The 18,141-nt window shown below is 54.3% G+C and overlaps 5 protein-coding genes across 5 annotated transcripts; 2 read left to right on the forward strand and 3 right to left on the reverse strand.

The window, feature by feature from the left end:
- Positions 1 to 322: 322 nt before the first annotated feature.
- Positions 323 to 6,941, reverse strand: BO95DRAFT_512979 (putative NRPS-like enzyme; the record flags this gene model as incomplete). The annotated part of the gene is made up of 7 exons (XM_025591572.1): positions 323 to 436; positions 502 to 731; positions 810 to 1,330; positions 1,403 to 1,793; positions 2,934 to 3,034; positions 3,881 to 6,016; positions 6,091 to 6,941. The coding sequence occupies 7 exons, from the start codon at positions 6,939 to 6,941 to the stop codon at positions 323 to 325; spliced, it is 4,344 nt and encodes a 1,447-aa protein (XP_025444087.1).
- Positions 6,942 to 7,560: 619 nt separating this feature from the next.
- On the forward strand, positions 7,561 to 12,310 carry BO95DRAFT_79787 (putative ABC multidrug transporter). Its single transcript, XM_025592225.1, has 3 exons — positions 7,561 to 7,822; positions 7,872 to 10,383; positions 10,442 to 12,310. Exons 1-3 carry the CDS (start codon positions 7,628 to 7,630, stop codon positions 12,238 to 12,240), a joined length of 4,506 nt encoding a protein of 1,501 aa, XP_025444088.1. The 5' UTR covers positions 7,561 to 7,627; the 3' UTR covers positions 12,241 to 12,310.
- Positions 12,311 to 12,380: 70 nt separating this feature from the next.
- BO95DRAFT_358634 (uncharacterized protein) lies at positions 12,381 to 14,366 on the reverse strand (the record flags this gene model as incomplete). Its single annotated transcript, XM_025582414.1, has 2 exons — positions 12,381 to 12,886; positions 12,986 to 14,366. Coding segments are annotated over 2 exons (1,887 nt in total), but the record flags the coding sequence as incomplete, so codon positions are not given.
- Positions 14,367 to 14,992: 626 nt separating this feature from the next.
- BO95DRAFT_480772 (putative short chain dehydrogenase/ reductase) lies at positions 14,993 to 16,585 on the forward strand (the record flags this gene model as incomplete). Its single annotated transcript, XM_025590162.1, has 5 exons — positions 14,993 to 15,393; positions 15,450 to 15,767; positions 15,829 to 16,012; positions 16,086 to 16,129; positions 16,202 to 16,585. 5 exons carry the CDS (start codon positions 14,993 to 14,995, stop codon positions 16,332 to 16,334), a joined length of 1,080 nt encoding a protein of 359 aa, XP_025444090.1. The 3' UTR covers positions 16,335 to 16,585.
- On the reverse strand, positions 16,400 to 16,797 carry BO95DRAFT_79812 (uncharacterized protein). The gene has a single exon (XM_025592226.1). The coding sequence runs from the start codon at positions 16,695 to 16,697 to the stop codon at positions 16,464 to 16,466; it is 234 nt and encodes a 77-aa protein (XP_025444091.1). The 5' UTR covers positions 16,698 to 16,797; the 3' UTR covers positions 16,400 to 16,463.
- Between the last annotated feature and the right edge of the window lie 1,344 nt (positions 16,798 to 18,141).

The raw sequence follows: 18,141 nt of genomic DNA on the forward strand, positions 1-18,141 counted from the left end.
GATTGAGGGGATGAGATTGCCCGAATTGCGGTTAGTCTGCTGTAGCTAGAGGTTGGACTAGTCTTAATGGTACGGTATCAGAACCTGGCATCCAGGTAATGAACCCCTGTAAGCACGTCATCTACACTGTTGTCCAGTGGCCAATCGTGTAGGGACATGGTGGCGCGACAGCACACGGCCGCGGTGGGCCATTGAGACTTGATCTATGCGTGTACATTTGACATTAGGACCGAGAACTAGCTGCATGTTATGTACAGTACAGTACACTAGCAGGCATGATGAGACATACAATTCATGAGAGAACGTGGTCTATCTGCATATGCTATTGGGGACTCCTAGTATAGAGCAAGATCGTAAGAATAAGGCGTGCGACTCTGTCGCAATACACGCTCCTCGTGCCGGCGAGCTCCGTCAGCAGCGACCAGAGCAACGGCATCTACACGCCACATTCAGCCCCTTTAGTGAAGCCGTACATAGTCTCCCAAAGCTGGGCTCACTTACCAAATCCGGTGCGTTATCCATCTGCTCCATGAGCCCCGATTCCTCTAGAGGTGTCGGGCTTGAGACTCTCGTCTCCCCAAGTGTGCCCGCCTTGTGGATAGACAGTAGCGACTCCAGCGCTGCAATTAGGGAGGCCGGCTCGTTCTCGTCGCGGACCTGTACGCTGCGACCGCTAAAAGGGTCCATCTCCGCCACGCAGAGGGATGCTGTAGTTCGACGCGGCGAATAGCCTGTTACTACCATTCCCACACCGAGCTTTGCGTACACATATCTATATAGTCGAGCATAGTGTCGCGGAACTAGCTTACCTGAACCTTCGCAAATACTCTCCTGGAGCCCTCTCGACTCCCACCGCCGCCACTGCTGGCTACTTTGCTGCAGGGCCTGTAGCATCGTCTTCAACCGACGGCCACGACTGGCGCATTGTACCATGGCCGGGAAGCTCCCTTTGTCCAAATGCGCGGTGTAGTACGCTGCCGCCGTTTCATCGAAGCCTTGGAATCCGGCGGTCCGTATTGCTTCGAGCACGATCGCCAGCCGACGCGTGATGTCCGTCGCTTCAGCGGCGCCGAGCTCTGCGGCGGCTGCGAGCTCTTGGGCGCCCCCCAGCGGATCTGGTTGCCCTGATGCGCAAGGGATTGAGTGGAGTTCGCTGGTCGGCGACAGAAGAGGGGTAGGGCGCATCTGCGACTGCGACTGATCAAAAAGTTTGCGTAAGGTCGCGTCCATGGTGAATGTAGACGCAGATGAATTCTTTGCGCAGGTCGTTCGATGGGAGACATTGCAATTGGCGCGGGACCCGGCAACGGAGGAGGGACAGGACGACGAGCTAACGACGTTTCAATTTTAGAAGGGAGGGCAGGGGAGTGGTAGCGGTTAGTACACTGGCTAGGAGGCGCACCTTGGGTCAGAGAGTGTGTAGTGACTTTGTCGCCTCTGTGGAGCACTGTCTGTTGAAAAGTAGTCATGGTGGGAGGCCGCATGGCTACCGGGCGTAATGACGCCGCTGCCACAGGCACAGATTGAAGAGATCGAGGCCGGCTGTGACCCTCTGCTCTCGTTCCCCACTGTCGGTAGCATCATTGTTGGGTCCACGGACAGCCAGAACGGGTCATGATCATTCTCACTCGGTGGACGCTGCATCCTACTTCTAGAAACAGCTGGTACGGGCCGTGAGTAGTTCTCAATCGCCTCAAGTGGGTCGTTGCTCCTCTGCAAGTCCTGCGTATCACTGTCGGTCTGGCTTCCACCTGTTGCCTCCGCAGTCTGGGTACCCTCTTTGACCCTCTGTCCTGTCTCGAGCTTCTCAATCAGCTGTGTGTCGTGCGCATTGAAGAAGGGGCCGTCAATGTAGAATTTTCATACGGTGTTTGCGCTGCGACAGTCTGTTCTGGAGTCTGATCCACACATCGGATCCACGGGTCAGTTCGTAATTCCGAGGGGAAACGAGTGGAACCCACCTACCGCCTTCTCTCCACAGCCCTGGGGCTAGTCGACCGACCTGACTTCTTCTTGGTAGCTTTAGGTGACTCCGCAGTCGGTGGCATGCTATCTAGTCTTATCCTGTGAAGCGATAGTCTTGTGCTGCTGCTGCTGCTGCTGCTGCTGCTGTACCAGCAATTGGAAAAGCATGGCTAGAGGTCCGCTTATTTATAACCGTTTCCAACTCATCTCACCACCATAGACAGAGCACCTCATTTCCTACCGGACCTTTTGGACTGTACTAATCTAGGGTAAAATGAGCCACTGAGGGGGAAGGGGATGGGGAAATCTCATAGTGACCATACAATGCCAATGTGCTGGCGGACTATCAGCTCGGGAGGAAATTAGTGCGAGGGGCTAGAATCAAGCCACGAGATGCTTCTGGCGTAGGTTAGAATGACTCGAAATCGTAGAAAATATTCTTTACTTCGTAGGCCTGATCAAGGACTTCTGGAACATGTATACCTACACTTTCAGAACCACAATAACAACGAAAAATGAAAGCCGATCCATCATATAAACTTCAGACATAGCCTTCGGTTTCAACAAAACTCCAACAATGCTTCCAATGGCCTATGTTAGGTGGATTTAAAGGTGCTCTGGGAGCCCCAGAAAATCTTAAAGGGGTCAGGATGTAATCCGGGGAGCTCCGAGGGGAGGTGTTTACAGAGGGTCCCAGCAATTGTGACCCCCCTCAGAGCTGACACCCCTGCGCTGACGCAATCACAAGAGGACTAACTTGCTTACTGCAGGACCGGAGGGTGGCTAAGCTAGCCCTAGAGGATAACAAGAATTATTCCTGTCAATCAGAGCCAAGGCCAAGCCCAGAGCTAGGCTTTTCGGCTCCGATAGACTCTCGGAGCCCGACGGATCCTATCTGTAGGCGAAATGACAAGATAAGGGCTTATTTTACATGACTGAAGTAACAATGGCTAAGATTTACGACTTACCTTGTGTGCCCTTCCTTGAAGAGGCAATAGTCGCGATCAAAGAGCGCTGCGGGCCGAGCCCCTGCGCGATCTGGCTCTTCTTTACGCCGAGATCGCTGGTACTGTACGGTAAGTTAATTGACTTATCTAGCGGATCAGCAGACGCCCCCTCCCTTTCCCCGCAGGTGTCTGCCGCCCAAGATAAAGACGTTTAGGTGGGAACTCATATATATACAGATATGATTATAGCCTAGACTGTCAAAATGAACAAGAAGATATGTGTAAATGTAAGGTCTTGTTACTATATCTCTTATCAGGAAAAAAAAGTGAGACGCCAGCTTGCAAGACCGCCCCGTAGAAATATATTTTGCAGGGAGTAAAGCCCAATTCTAAACACTAATTAGATGCGAAACGGTTATGAAATAGTGATCACAAACCCGGGTTGTGCCGTTGTTTCTATATCAATCACCGGTGCACATGGGCCAAGAAGATATATATAATACTGCAGTGAGCTGAGCCAGGTAGACTAGTGGACAGGCCGATTACTACGAGGTTGGCACGAAAAATTCATAAGAGAAAGAGTGCCAAGTGTCACTCTAGAAGGCCGCCCCTTTAATTCCATCGGGTTCGACTTATAGATACAAAACTGATGTAGCCTCAATTGGGCTACCTAAAGCAGAATCTACTTCTTTCTATATAAGCAACGGCGGGACTTGACTGGTAACACGCGGGAGTGCCTCCAACTAATCTGTTGATATGTCTCTGAGTGCTATTGTTCCAGTGGCGTGATCCTGCCGCGGAACCTATGGTATCATTGTTCGTGGTGCGACTTGGGTGGTTCCGAGTGGCAAGCTTCCGGATACCCGAGTGCACAAGTGCGAGGACTACTGCTTCGATTGTCTGAGATGCTACCCACGAGCCCCACTTGATGTACAGTACTTGGATGTATAGAAAGTGGCTTTGGCTACTTAGTGGTAATTAACTCCGCGACACGAGTAGACTCCGTCGCGGTGATAAGTCCCGACAAGATCTCCTCAGGCAGACCAGCCACGGCCTTTGCCCAGTCTAGATCCACCTTCTCCAACTGAACCTCCAACTCCGTTGCCACATATTCACCCCGCTGGGTGATGTACCACGAAAGGGTATAGTAATGCTTCTGGCGATCCTTGTGACTCCAATTCTGCGACGGCGCCGGGACATCCAGGAAGCAGAGCACGTTGGATGTGTTCGTGCGGGGGTCGGCCATCAGAGATGCAGGCAGGGAATGCGTGAGCCCATCGAACTCGATAATATCGAGAGTTATTTTGTGCACGGTCGCGAGCCAGCCATGGACTGTTGCGTCTCTGTCAATGCTGGTGCTGAACAAAGAGCGACAGAGAAGGGGTCCGACAACGGCGGGGGCCAATGGCCATGGAGCTGTGCGGCCTGAAAGACTGACGGAGAAGCCGACGCGGGGCCACAGGGTAATTTTATGGAGGAAGAGCGCCCATGCAGCGTAGATCAATGTGCTAGGGGTCACGGAGAGACGGCGAGATGCGGCGTCAAGAGCAGCCCGGGTGATGGTGGACGGGGACGACTGGAAACGAATGAGGTTGAAGGCGTCCGGTGGGGGAGGTACCTTTGGAACCGGGGGTTGCAGGACACATGAGGCTGGTAGGGGCTCGAGCATCTTTGTGAAACATTGCGTCGCGCGCTTGATGTTGGCTTGTGTGTAATATTGCATGAAGCGCGCGAAGTCCTCAAATTGGGGGCCAGGTGCTAGTTCGCCACCCGCGAGGGCGGTTTCCAGGTCCTGCGACAAGATGGCAGAGGAGAACACATCGGTGAGGACATGATGAATCCGCGTCACAAAGGCCAGTGCTCTGCGGCCGGGAACAGAGATGCAGATCACAGCACAGTACGGGACTTCGTTGTCGGAGCGCGTGGTCCTGCTCACGGCTTGCCATGATTCTTCTTCAGCTGCCTCACAGGCCTGCTCGAACTCGTTCTCAGGCACACTGATCTCGGTCCAGGTGAGATTGAGTCGGCCTAGATCGGAGAGTGTGAAGTCCGTTAGATCAAATCTCGTGCGGAAGATGCTGTGCGCTGAGAGCGTCTTTTCCAGGGCACCACGCAGGTCACTGGAGGTAGGAGTTCGGCAGGGGTCGCCGATATACTTGGTCAGGCCAATGATAGCAAAGGTATGTGGTGTCTCCAAAGACCGGTTGAGGAAGAGCTGCTGCACAGGTGTCGCCGTAGCTCGCAAGCTCGTGATCTCTCTTTCCGTGACATCGACGTCAGAGTGTCTTCTCAGGCGGCCCTCCAGCCGTTCGATCGTGTCTAGTTTGAGGATTTGCGCGGCCGGAATCATGTATCCCCGCTGCTTCAGAAAGTTTGAAACTTGAATGGCTGTCAACGAATTTCCTCCCAGTCGCGTGAAAGACGAGCCCCGGTCCATAGTCTTGAATCTGTTCTGCAGACATCGGGAAAAGGCCAAACGTAACGCGTCGTAAGCCGTGAGTCTGTCTGTCTCGAGAACAGAAACGATTCCGTCAGCAGCATCATCTTGGCCCAGCTTCTCATCCAATTGGGCCTTGAGTGCCAAGCGATCCGTTTTACTATTGACATTGAGTGGGAAATTGTCCATGGCGAAGATCATATCGGGGATGACAAAGGGATCCTCACGATTCTGCAGGAATTTGCGTAGTTCTTCCACGTCGACGGTGGACGGCTGTACACAGCCCACAAGCCTATCACGCCACTGGAAAGCCACGGCTAAGTTGACTTGAGGATAAGCCTGCATCGCCGGTTCAACTTCAGTCTCCAGATTAATCAAGAAGCCGCGATTCTTGATGAGTGAATCCGCGCGGCCTGCCCATAATAGCTGTCCATCTTCGGACCTGCGTGCGAGATCCCCAGTCCTATAGAAGCGACTGCCTTCCCAGTCGATGAACTTTTTCGCTGTGAGTGTAGGATTGTTGAGATATCCAGCAGCTAGACCAGGCCCGGATATCAGGACCTCGCCATAGTTGGACTCCTTCATCTCCTTATCGACCAAGACAACCCTCACCCCGGGGATAAGTTCACCAAAAGGCACCTCGCGGTCCGGATGCAGCTCCCCAAAGCTGATCACACAAGTTGTTTCTGACGGACCGTACGTGGTGAAGACTTTTCTGCTTTTCGTAATCCACCGTCGCACAACCTCCAGCTTTGGCGCTTCAGCCCCAGGAATATATAGCGCACTCGGTTGTAAGAGCCCAACGGATCCAACGCGGCCAGCATAGAAGGTGTGAGGTTTAAGGATTGGCAGGTTGTCGCAACCTGTGGGAAGTCTGATGGCGAGGCCATCACTAGCGTGGCACCCTTGGCCAAAGTCGTCCAGACTACTGCAGCACAGCCATCGAAAGCAATGGAGAACGCAAGAAGGCAGCGACCGCCTTGTTGCGCGGCCTCTTCTAGCTCCTGGCCGTGCTGCACGGTACAGACTGCATATATACTCCTGTAATACACCATCACTCCTTTGGGCTTGCCCGTCGTGCCCGAGGTGAAAATAATCCACGCAAGGTCATCGGCCTGTATTCCCCGTCGGCGTGCCTCCAACTCCAGTCGTAGGCCACCCTTGTCTGGTGGTGACGAGACGAGCCATTCTCTCTGAAAGTTGACAGTGATGACAGGTAGTCGGAGGTCGGGACAGGAACTTGTTATGATCGCTACCGGGGAATCCAGCTCGGAGAGTGCGGCCTCGATACGAGTACGGCTCCAGGCGGCCACATCCATCGGTACATAGCAGGCCCCTACCCTCAAAATCCCAATCACTGCCGGAAGCATTTCCAACGACATTTGGGTCAATAGCGGCACTCGGGCGCGTGGCAGTATCCCAGCCAATATGAGGGCGCAACTAACATGGAGAGAGGCATCGCGAAGAGCCCCGTAGGTGAGAGATTCGCCTTGCCACTCCGCTGCGACCCGCTCCGGGGATTTCTCGGCCCATTGGTCGAAGAGGTCGACGACGGTACCGTCTAGTGGATCTGAGGAGGGTGAACCGTTCATTGCTGGAGTGGTGAGATTGGACATAGATTAGTCGTATGCGGAGGTGAGCCGGGGGGGGGGGGGGGGGGTGGTTTGCGGAGCATCCACGTAGGCTTTTTCGGCAATTAAGCAAATAGCTTGATTCTCTTTATACATTGATTATATCCACTTCAGTGTCTTGGCGTATCCGTCTAGGATAAGTTTAGATGGGCAGTTTCACGGCTGACACCCGGTGGCTGACACCCGGTGGCTGACAGCTGAAAAAGGCGCTGCTGACGGGTACGAATTGCCTGATACTATGTATGTGCCCCGAGGGTCTAGATTCAGACTAACTGCCTGACTAGAGAGACTAATTTACGACTAGGTACCTAGTACTCCGTAGACATCTCACAATACTGATCTTGATCGAGCGCCTGAAAAAATAAGTCGGAGCGTCTTGTTCCGTTGGCCTATAGCGAGTGCCAGATAAGAAATTGCCCACATAATAGTACTAGGTACAGTACTTGTATGTACTAACTGACCCCTGCATCAACTCCCGACTGGTGATTGGGGCTTGTCACACACAATGGCGTGTGCGCTAGCCACTGCACTTCAATATAATGCGACCCCACCGTCAGTTCTTACTCTCCCCACGCCGAAACTCTTCCTTCCCCTGTTTCTGCCCCCGAGAGCAGAAATCCGCAGGAGCGGGAGTCACTGTCCACAAAATGCCCTTCACAAATGGGGAGGGCAACATGCTCCACCTCAACCAAAAACAATTTGACTTCAACCTTCAATTTGAGAGTCTCTTTTTCTCGATTATTCCCTCCATCTTGTTTATTCCATCATCGCTATGGCGAACTCTAACACGGATACGCAAGCCCGTCGTGGTGAATGCGCCCCTTCTGCAGTTCATCAAAACAGTATGTCCTCTATTACTATGTAAACAGTTTCTCCCCACTGACTGCTTAGGGTGCCATCGTAATCTACGCTGGCTTGGAACTTGCTCTCCTCATTTTCGCCGCGGTTGGATCCTTCCATATTAGCCGCATGTTCATCGCTTCTTCCATCCTTCAGCTGCTATCGGCCCTCTTCATGCTCACGATGAGTGTGGTGGACCACAGCCGCAGCCCTAGACCCTCGATGCTGCTCAACAGCTACTTATTTCTTACCCTTCTCCTGGACATTTCCCGAGCAAGAACTCTATTCCTGTCGTCAGACCATGATTTCGAGGTCGCGTATAGCAGTATTTTCTGTGCATCGGTCGGGCTCAAGACCGCTATCCTGGTATTGGAGGCCTGGCAAAAGGCGAGATGGGTGACCTGGGATGCAACGAAACACAGCCCCGAAGAAACGAGCGGAATATTCTCCCTAGGCGTTTTCTTCTGGCTAAACAAGCTCTTTTTGGCTGGTTATAGACATACCTTCACCATCGAAAGCCTCTACCCGCTCGATAGCACTTTCGCCGCACAAGCGCTGCATGAGGAATTCGCAAAGAAGATGGACTACAATAAACTGAAGGGGGATAAATTCGGCCTTCTGAAGGTACTAGTACGTACACTGTGGGTGCAACTGCTCCTGCCTATTCCTCCGCGGGCGGCTTTGATTGCGTTCTACATCTGCCAACCTCTATTTATCGAGAGTCTCGTCACGTATCTGTCTCAGGCAGAGCCCGATCCGAATGCAGGATATGGGCTTATCGGCGCTGCCATACTCATCTACTCCGGGATTGGAATCTCCTACGGCTTGTACTGGTACTGCCACCACCGACTGCGAACAATGGTCCGCTCCATACTAGTCACCGAGACGTTTAGAGCCGCCACGAGAGCTCGGCTGGGATCAGGTGACGATAGCGCTGCGCTGACACTCATGAGCACCGATATGGAACGCATCCGAATGGGTCTTCGCTTCGTGCACGAGACATGGGCGAGCTTGATTCAGGCCGGTATCGCCGCCTGGATGCTCTATCGGCAACTCGGGGTAGTGTTCGTTGCCCCCGTAGGCGTGGTGATAGTTTGCTTCGTTGGATTAGGAATCCTAATCAACTTCACCGGGGACTCACAGCGATCCTGGATGTCCGGGGTGCAGAAGCGAGTTGGGCTTACAGCCACCGTCATCGCCAGCATGAAACCACTCAAGATATCCGGCCTCGCTGGTCCCGTGGCAGCGTACGTGCAGCAGCTCCGTGTCGACGAACTAGCCGCTGGTGCCCGATACCGCAGGATAATGATTATCGCCGCCGTCTTCGCTTTTATGCCGCAGTTGATCAGCCCTCCGCTGACCTTCGCCTTTGCCCAGAAGACGCTAAATGCTTCGACCATGTTCACCGGTCTTTCATTCCTGACTCTGTTGACTCAGCCGCTGTCGCAGCTCTTCCAGTCCGTCCCAGAGCTTGTTTCGGGCCTGGCCTGCTTGGGTCGGATTCAAGCATTTTTGGAACTGGAGCCTCGTCGGGACTATCGACAGCCCATGGTCGAAGCCCAGACCCGCGGCATGGAGAAGAATTCCAACTCCATTGTCATTCGAGACGCGAAATTTGGATGGAAAGCAGACAAGTTTGTCTTGAACAATATCAATACTCATATCCCCGGTTCGGCCCTTACGATGGTCGTCGGCCCTGTCGGCTCTGGTAAATCCACGTTCTGCAAGGCCCTTCTAGGTGAAATGCCCTTCAGCGAAGGTAGCATCGCTACGCAGACTTCCCCACGCCACGTCGGCTTCTGTGAACAAACCGCTTTTCTCTGGAACGGTACGATCCGAGAGAACATCATCGGATTCACTCCTTTTGACCGCGAGCGGTATGACCAAGTCATTGAAGCCACTTCCCTGCGCTTCGATCTTGCCACTCTATCCCAGGGGGATCAGACGAACATCGGGTCGGATGGTGTAGCGTTGTCGGGCGGGCAGAAGCAGCGTCTGTCTCTTGCGCGAGCATTATACTTACCGTCCGACCTTTTGGTCTTGGACGATGTATTTAGCGGCCTGGACGCTGATACCGAGGAGAAAGTCTTTCGTCAGGTCTTTGGACCGGATGGTCTCATGCGACGACGGGGGTCGACGGTGGTCTTGTGCACCCACAGTGTTCGGCATCTCCCGACTGCGGACTACATCATTGCGCTCGGAAATGGCAGCGTTGCAGAGCAGGGCACCTTCGTCGATTTGTCGACCCGCGGGGGTTATGTTCAGTGTTTGGAGGTGGGACTAAAGCAGGGAGGCGAGGATATCATTGCTGGCGATGAGCCTAGTCCTGGCCTTCATCCCGAAAATGAGAGCCAACCGGGGGCTGACAAGAAACTCGAACGTGCGATCACTGTCCACAGCACGCAATCATCTACCCCAATTGCCCCAGCCGCGGCCGCCGCGCGGCAGGTAGGTGACGCCACCGTCTATAAGCTATATCTCAAAAGCATGGGATGGTTTGTGGCGGTTTGTAGCCTTTTCTTTGCGGCCCTGTGGGGTCTGTTCACCAATTACCCAACCATCTGTGCGTCTCCGCTCCCCTCTATCTCCAATATACTCAACAACTAATTTGATAAATGCAGGGCTCACATACTGGAGTGACGCCGCCGAGTCCACTCATCCTGCACACTCCGACTCCTACTATGCGGGGATCTATGCCGTCTTGCAGATCTGTGCCATCATAGCCCTCCTCCTCCTGGGGGTAACACTCTTCATCATCTCTGTAAAGAAAGCCGGCGCCAACCTCCACCAGCAAGCCCTACGTACTCTAATTCGTGCACCACTCGCCTTCTTCACTAATACCGACACCGGGGTGGTCACGAACCTCTTCTCCCAAGATCTCAACCTGATCGACACCGAACTCCCCGAGGCGACCCTCAACACCCTCTTTTGCGTCTTTCAGTCGATCGGCCAAGCCGCGGTGATGCTCACCTCATCGGTCTACCTGGCCATCAGCTACCCGATCCTAGGCGCGTTGCTCTACTTCGTGCAAAAGTACTACCTCCGCACGTCGCGACAGCTGCGACTGCTCGACCTAGAGGCCAAGAGCCCGCTCTACACCCATTTTCTTGACACTCTCAAAGGAATCGCCACACTGCGCGCCTTCGGGTTCGTCCCGGAGGACATCCACAAGAACGCCCGTCTCGTGGACTCCAGCCAGCGCGCGGCGTATCTGCTCCTTATGATTCAGGAGTGGCTGAATCTGGTTCTGGATCTTGTTGTGATGGTCATCGCGGCGGTCCTGACGAAGCTGGCTGTCCGGCTGCATTCTAACTCGGCCTTCGCCGGTGCATCCATGTACTCGCTCATGACCTTCGGCGAGAGCTTATCCGGGATCGTGATTTATTACACCCGACTCGAGACCTCCATCGGCGCGATCGCCAGACTGAAGACCTTCAACGAGACCGTCATGCCGGAGGACCGTGACGCTCCCGGAGAGGAGGACATCGTGCCAGACGCCAAGTGGCCGGATCGCGGGCTGGTCGAGTTGCGTGGTGTATCCGCCAGATATCAGTCTACCACCGGGTCTGAATCCGACTCTGAGTCCGATTCTAACTCCGCGAGAGTCTCTGGCGCCACGACCAAATTGCAAACCTTAGCTCTCAGGAATATCACCTTCACCATCTACCCAGGGGAAAAGGTTGCCATCTGCGGCCGCACCGGCAGCGGCAAATCCAGCTTCCTCGCTCTCCTGTTGAAGCTCCTCGATCCACTGCCGGCCCCGATCGACCCCGAGAGCAACCTTGGTGATGGCCAAGACCAGAGGTCTCCGATTCTGATCGACAAACTCCCGCTGCACCGCATCCACCGTGCGACCCTTCGCGAACGCCTCATCGCCGTCCCCCAGGACCCGGTTTTCCTGCCCGACGGCTCGTCCTTCCTGGCGAATCTCGACCCAACCAATACAGCCACCCAGGCGGAATGCCAGCAGGTTCTAGAAGCGGTCCGGATGTGGGAGTTCGTGCAAGAACGGACGGAGGGGCTGTTGGCACCGGTCACGGCGGGGACCATGAGCGCCGGGCAGAGGCAGCTTTTCTCGCTGGGACGGGCTGTTCTCCGTGCTAAGATCCGCCAGCGTGCACATTCTCCTTCCTCCCCGGACGCGGGATCCAGCAGTGCAGAGCAAAGGGGGATCCTCCTCTTGGATGAGGTCAGCTCCAGCGTGGACCGCGAGACCGAGCGGACGATGCAGGAGATCATTCGGGCAGAGTTCGAGGCGTACACGATTCTTGCGGTTAGCCATCGGCTCGAAATGATTATGGACTTTGACCAGGTGGTGGTGATGGACCGTGGGGAGGTGGTCGAGGTGGGGAATCCCGTAGCCCTAAAAGAGGCGCCTGGGACGAGGTTCGGGGAACTAGTGGCCGCTGCTGGTGCGTAACGACCATGTAATATTTTGTTTCTTATCACTAGCTTCCATTCTGGCACTAGCTAATTAAATCTCACTGGAGTCGTGGATGGAATCGTGGTGATGTCTATTTGCACCCTCGATGGCGAGATAAGTCCAACAAAAACCAAGCACTAAGAGACAAGAAGCTTATCCCCACTCGTAGCGTCCAAAACTGCCCTACAAGCCCCCGCAAACCGCGCATACATCCCTAGCAAATGCCGTCGACTGACTCTGGAATGCATCAGCAGATAGCCAATCCACGGGACCTCCCCAGCCGACGGGACCAGTGTTCCTGGTTCGACCGACAACTCCGCCCGTGACACGTACGGCACGATTTCGGGGATCGCTTGGTACACCCGTTCAAAGAAGTCGGCGGGGACCCGCACCCAGTCGCGATGCACGGGAACCATGCAGTGCGCGTTCCAGTACTGCGCGCCCCCGCCGTCGCCGGGATGATGCTGCCCTCTAGGAACGCGAAACGGGCTCGACAGCGCGCGGAAACGTTCGTGATCGTTCAGCGCGCGCAGGAGCTGGAGGGCGCCAAGGTCTACACCGTAAGTATACAGGGTCGACCAAGTACCTCCCGTGCCGGGAGGACGGACGTTGACCTCAATGAGGAAGGGGTCGGGTTGGGGAACTGGGGGTGACGGGGGAGGCGTGAGCTCCTCGGATTCTCCACCTAGAATGAGATCCATGATCATGATGCGGCCGCTGCCGCTGTCGCTGATACCAGCACCACCACCTTTCCCCTCGCTGCTGTCGTCCCGCACAACACTCTCCACCACCCGTTCATACCGCATGGCGGAATTGCGCATGCGCGCCTCGACGTGGAACACGCCTGACCGCAAGCCCAGCGCCCGGAGACTCCGGCCGAGCTTCTCGCGGATCACCTCGATCTCGCGGGCTGGGAGCCGCGTGTTGGAGATCTGCAGCGTCTCGGCGAAGTTGGCCTCCAGCGTGGCCGATCGATCGTCACCGGAGCACGGAAAGTTGTCCGTCACCTCCAGAAACAACACGACGCCGTCCAGGAGGACGAAGTTGGCGTCCAGCTCTGGCCCCGCGACGTACGTTTCAAGCAGGATGCCTTGCTCGGCGAGGCGGGGATCCTTTCGCCCTAGGATTGCAGCCGCCTGCCGCAGGCTGGCCTCGTCGGCGACCTTCATCACGCCGGTGGAGAACTGGCCCCGGCAGGGCTTGACGACCAGCGGGTACTGCAGGGCGGCGAGCTGGTTGGCGAGGGCAGGGGGAGGGTGGTCCAGTTGGGCCGCGCTATGGAGGTGGATCGCCTGAACTTGGGTGCTCCTGGCATTGTTGTTCTTGTTGTTGTCGGTCTGCTGCTGCTGCGAGAGCAGCAACCGTCGCATCTCGTGCTTGTGATGCGCCTGCCGCATCGCCGCCGCTGGCTCAGTCGGCAACCCTAGAGATTCGGCCGCCTCGGCCGTTGTCACGACGTACTCGTCGGTAAAAGTGACAATCCCGTCGATGGCCCGGCCACGGACGGCTGCGGCGATGCGCTCGGGGAGGTTCGCCCGAGCGGAGAGGTCCAGTGCGATGAACTCCTCGCGAAGATGCGCGTAAGCCTCGCCCGCGAGCCAGTGGTCATGCTGGTCCAGGACAATCAGCGACACCCCCAGCGCGTGCGCCGCCTCGAAGAAGCCCTGCGACCCGTAGGTTCTCCCGTGGACGTCGTACATGCCCCGTCCACCGATAACGGCTACCCTGCGCGGCTTGGGCTGGGTGGGAAGTATCCATGGGAAGGATAGCCGCATCGCGAGGTCGTCTTGGAGCAGTTGCAGGGTGTCGAGGGGAGAGGAGTCGTGCGTCGACTGCTTGAGTAGCAGTGCTCCAGGCGACGAGGCGAGGAGTGGGAGAATGCTTGCTTCTTCTTCTCCTTCTCTCCCACCTGATCCGAGGAGATAGTCTTGGCAGTCTGTGAATCGGATCACCGCGGAGATGAACTCAGAATGGCGCATGCGAAGGTCGAGAATGTCGCTTCGACAAAGGTATCCGGCCCTGGGTGATAGGATCACCTTGGCAACAATGTCGCTTCGCCGGGGGCTATGTCCGTTGTCGACGATCTTGCGAGCTTGGCGCACTAGCGTTTCCAGTGCGCTTCCTTCTCCTTCGAGGGATTTGGCTTGCTCAGACCGCTCGGTCTGTGGATGGCTGACTCTGAAGAAGAGGTCAATGGCGTGGAAGTATTCACTCGAGGCTGTTGCGCATCTTCGCCAGCGACAGAAAACGCTTTCGGGAACTGCGTATCAAGGAAGAAACATGTCAGCATTGTAATTTTAAGTCTGTTGTCCTTTGTGGCGTTGAACAGGGCGCTATACCTGCATTGTCTGAGACACGGACGAGAATGGTTTCGGAGGTGAAGCCCTCGCTGTGAATAGTGGTATCTGCCATCATGCACTATTGCGAGAACATGTGGGTGCTGTACACTAGTAGCTTATGTACAATGAACCCCCAACAATGATAATATGATGACTGCTCGCAGAATACCATCGCTTACAAGGAATCAGCCGAGTCTGACCGGGAGATCTATCTCTGGCTGACAGCATAAGCCGAGTAAAGCACTGGCTGACGGGATGACAACACAGTAGCGTTGTCAGGACTCCCAGACAACCGAAAGCCGCCCACCATCTCGAGTCGAGAAGATGTACAGTCCCAAGGTCGTGTACAGTACCTACTTTGTTGAAGTCAATCAACGAAGCACCCTTCTTTGCCGACGCATCCTCGAATCATGGTATTCCTCCTACCCCGGCGCGTATGCGATAAGCTCTGGGGCGAGCCTCTCCCTCCCTCAGACTCATTCCAGGGCCAGACAGTCCTCATCACAGGGGCAAATTCCGGTCTCGGTCGCGCAGCCGCCGTTCACTTCGCAAACCTGGGCGCAAACCTCATCCTCACCGCGCGAAACCTAGTTAACGGTCACACAGCAGCCGAATATGTCGAGACATGCACGGGGATCGTCGGCCAGGGAAGAGTCCAGGTTCTGGAGTTGGATATGAGCCGATACTCATCCTGTGTCTCTTTCGTCTCTCAGTTGAAGCAACAGACGGCAAGTTGCGCAGGGCATCTTGATGTCGCGGTTCTAAACGCGGGTCTGATCAACGTTGACTTCAAGCTCAGCCCAGAAGGCTGGTACGTTCAGCGTCTCTGGTTCACAGATTAATGCAAGCTCAGTATGTCTGGTGAAGGGAGCAAACAATCCAAGTCAATACATTGAGCACCACGCTCCTGGGACTTCTTCTGCTGGAGTGGATGGGTCAGCAACCAACCTCTCAGGCCGAAAGCGGCCCACCGCACATCGTCTTCGTGACCTCGCGCGACCACCTCGACCCTGACATCACCCCCTGGGAGGAATACGCCGCCCAAACAGGCGGACTCCTGAAATACTTTAGCGACGAGCAGAATTGGCCCCGCGGTGTGCTGGATCCAAACTACGCAGTCAGCAAGCTCGCGCTGACCTACGCGGTCGAGAGCCTGTGCGAGAGAGCTGTGAGGGCGGACGGAAGGTAAGATCATTCCTCTTCCCCATATCCTCTTTCCATGCATGTGCTAAATTGTTTTGAGCAGAGTCAATGTGGTCGTCAACACCGTTTGCCCCGGGCTCGTATCAACTAGCCTTGGCCGGTCAATGGCGGAAAGCTCTCGCTGGCTGAAGGTCCTCGTACCAATTCATCAAAGGCTTCTCGGCAAGTCTGCGGACTTCGGGGCGAGGTTCTACGTCAAGGCGGCGAGGACATCTATCGATGAACATGTGAGTCCTCTTTCTGACTATGACGCGTTCTATGGTAGACTTTATCGGGCGATGGCTAACGCGGGTCCGGCAGGGTAAATACATCCAGTCCCTGTTTACGGAAGACGAGTACCGCAGGTATGGCTGCTCCGGCTCCGTTCACCTCTTAAGTTGTGCCTTAGACGATCAATTAACATGTCAGAACCTCAGGTTATCAGCACCCAACCTACGCAGCCAGACTGCTTTAAAAGTCAGGGGCATAGTCTGGAAAGAGATTATGACGGACTTAGTGGACAAGATTCCCAGTTTGTCAGGTTTGAACCTCGCAGTGGGCGGTCATTAGAGAAACACACGCGTTGTGTACACCTTGGAATCAGTTGGCGTCCCTGCGGCCTCAGTGGCCATGCTGCGTCTCGCCGCCAACCTCGGTGGCCTTTGGCCTGAGAATGTCCAAATGAATAGCTTTTTATTATCAATGGCAGCTTGTATCCCCGGATGAAGATAGACCACTTGGCGTGCTAGCGTGCTGAGAGCCGCCACTGCCTCGTGTGATTTGTGCCGGTATTATTGACGTCAATGATTGATGGATTGAGGATGCGGAAGTTGAAGCATGAGAACCCAAAAAGACAAGGCTGGAGATCAACCTGGCAGGGCAGAGTACAGACGGTCTGCACTGAACACCAGAATCGGAGTCGGATAGTCTCATGAGAGAATCAGTACAGAGATACCTTACCTGCAGGGCAACTGAGGTGAAAATGGAATTCAACCCTGACCAGTCAATCTCACAAAGCTTGCTGAGATAATTTGTGGTGCCAGGATGTGTGCTTACACCCTTGATCAATGGAGCATATGTAATGTTTCCTCAATTATGAGACAATTGTCGCGATCCCGGTGTATTCTTAGGGATGTGGTTCTTCTTAACGGATTGCCACGACTACCCAGATAATATTGACGGCGGCCCTGGGCCTTGGTGCCTGAAGTGCCAGCTCACCGCCTACCCGGCTGCAGTGACATGTAGAGGAATCAACAGGCCCTGCTTCACCTCCCACCGGTCTCCACAAATATCATTGCCTTCAGTTACAGTGGGCTACTCGTGCCAATTTGCAATAACCCAATTCTGCCGACAGTATTATTTTAGTCTTTTAAACTGTCTAGTTTTGATAAAGATATACAACTATAAGTTATATTAGAATTATTAGAATTATCAGAGTCTTAGAATATTTTAGACCAAAGAACTAATAAGTTAGAATTCTTTATTACAAAATCTTATATATAATTTTTATATTAGGATTAGTTAGAAAAAAAGACGGTCTGTTAAGCAGTAAAATAATAATTCTTAAAAATACTATAAGTTTACTATAAAAAATAGGAGTACTGCAAATTGGTACGAGTAGCTTGCTGTATCAGTTTCAAAAGCCCTCATCTCGTGACTTCTTGTTTGATGTTGAGCCCGATCCACGAGATGCAGCGGATTGACCCTGTCACACGTCTTCTCGGAAGAAGGCTCTGCCAAACGCAGACTATGAACCTGTCAGTATATCATGCGGCAAAGGTAACGGAGCAATCCGCGAAACATATCTAGCTAGATGGCGGCGACGGAGAACTGGGGCCACCTGAGGCTTTTCCGCCGTCGGAGGCGGAAAAGAGCCCTAATCCACCCGCTTTGCCAGCGGAGGTGGAAGTGAATGATGATTATTATCACAGTCCAGACCATAACCCCAGCCTAGCTTACAAGCGAGCGACACTCGGCGCCATAAAGGCGGTTATCCTGTTGGCTCACACCCTTCGTTTAGCCGAACTTGGAAGCTGATCCCCATTGACATGACGACATAGCCTCGACAACATTTTTCCTACGCCGTTGGTATTGTATGAGCGTACCATTCTTGTTGCCAAATAGACTCATTATTCGTACGCCCATTCAGTCCTTGGATGAGCATTTCTCAGTTATTTGGCGTTACCTATAAGATTCTAGCCCACCTCCTGAAGCTGGAGTTAAGCTTTGCCCAGATCAGCTTCTACACCGAACCGAGTCCCCCGGGATCGAAAGTTTCCGCGCACCCTGGTTTCTGGGTCCAATTCAAAGAGTAATACAACTCCACAAATACGTCCGCATACAGCTGTCCCAAGGGCATTGGATGAGGCGCGGGGTG

This window comes from Aspergillus brunneoviolaceus (genome assembly GCF_003184695.1).
Source record: "Aspergillus brunneoviolaceus CBS 621.78 unplaced genomic scaffold BO95scaffold_20, whole genome shotgun sequence".
NCBI lineage: Eukaryota > Fungi > Ascomycota > Eurotiomycetes > Eurotiales > Aspergillaceae > Aspergillus > Aspergillus brunneoviolaceus.